The sequence below is a fragment of the Mesitornis unicolor genome, unplaced genomic scaffold (assembly GCF_000695765.1).
Source record: "Mesitornis unicolor isolate BGI_N332 unplaced genomic scaffold, ASM69576v1 scaffold236, whole genome shotgun sequence".
Lineage (NCBI taxonomy): Eukaryota > Metazoa > Chordata > Aves > Mesitornithiformes > Mesitornithidae > Mesitornis > Mesitornis unicolor.
In genome coordinates this window covers 247-587 of record NW_010189990.1, presented here as the reverse complement: position 1 = coordinate 587, position 341 = coordinate 247, and the positions used below count along the sequence as shown (strand labels likewise).

Below are 341 nucleotides of genomic sequence, written 5' to 3'. Positions count from 1 at the left end.
CGTATTGTTAGGTCCTCCTCGGGCTGAGAGTCCGTTCCCGAGCCTTTCAAACTGCAAGCTGCTGCTAAGGACCTGGAAAGTAGCAGCAGGGACTCCTCCTCCTCCCCTCCTTTATCCCCCTCCTCCTGCTCTTCCTCCTCCAAGCCAGTCCCTCCTGCCAGTCCATTGCGGGCTGCAGTCTTAGCAGCAGTTGTAGCTGTGGCAGCAGGCTGGCTCCTGTCCCCTGTTGCTGCTGCTGGGGGAGAAGGAGGAGGAGAGGGTGCAGTTCTTCCCTGGGGAGGGAGGTGGTTGCTAAGGGGGGACGAGCACGGTGCTGCGGTCGGGGGCGACGAGGGCTGCTG

The 341-nt window shown here is 62.5% G+C and overlaps 1 protein-coding gene across 1 annotated transcript in view; it reads right to left on the bottom strand.

Annotated features, from left to right (window-relative positions):
- Nucleotides 1–341, bottom strand: part of NAA30 (N(alpha)-acetyltransferase 30, NatC catalytic subunit) — a gene marked incomplete at its 5' end in the record, with an annotated part of 19098 nt that overhangs the window by 18514 nt on the left and 243 nt on the right. Inside the window, one exon of the mRNA XM_010186225.1 lies at nucleotides 73–341. This exon is cut by the window's right edge and continues 243 nt beyond it. Coding sequence (XP_010184527.1) covers nucleotides 73–341 — 269 coding nt within the window. The remainder of the gene's footprint in view (nucleotides 1–72) is intronic.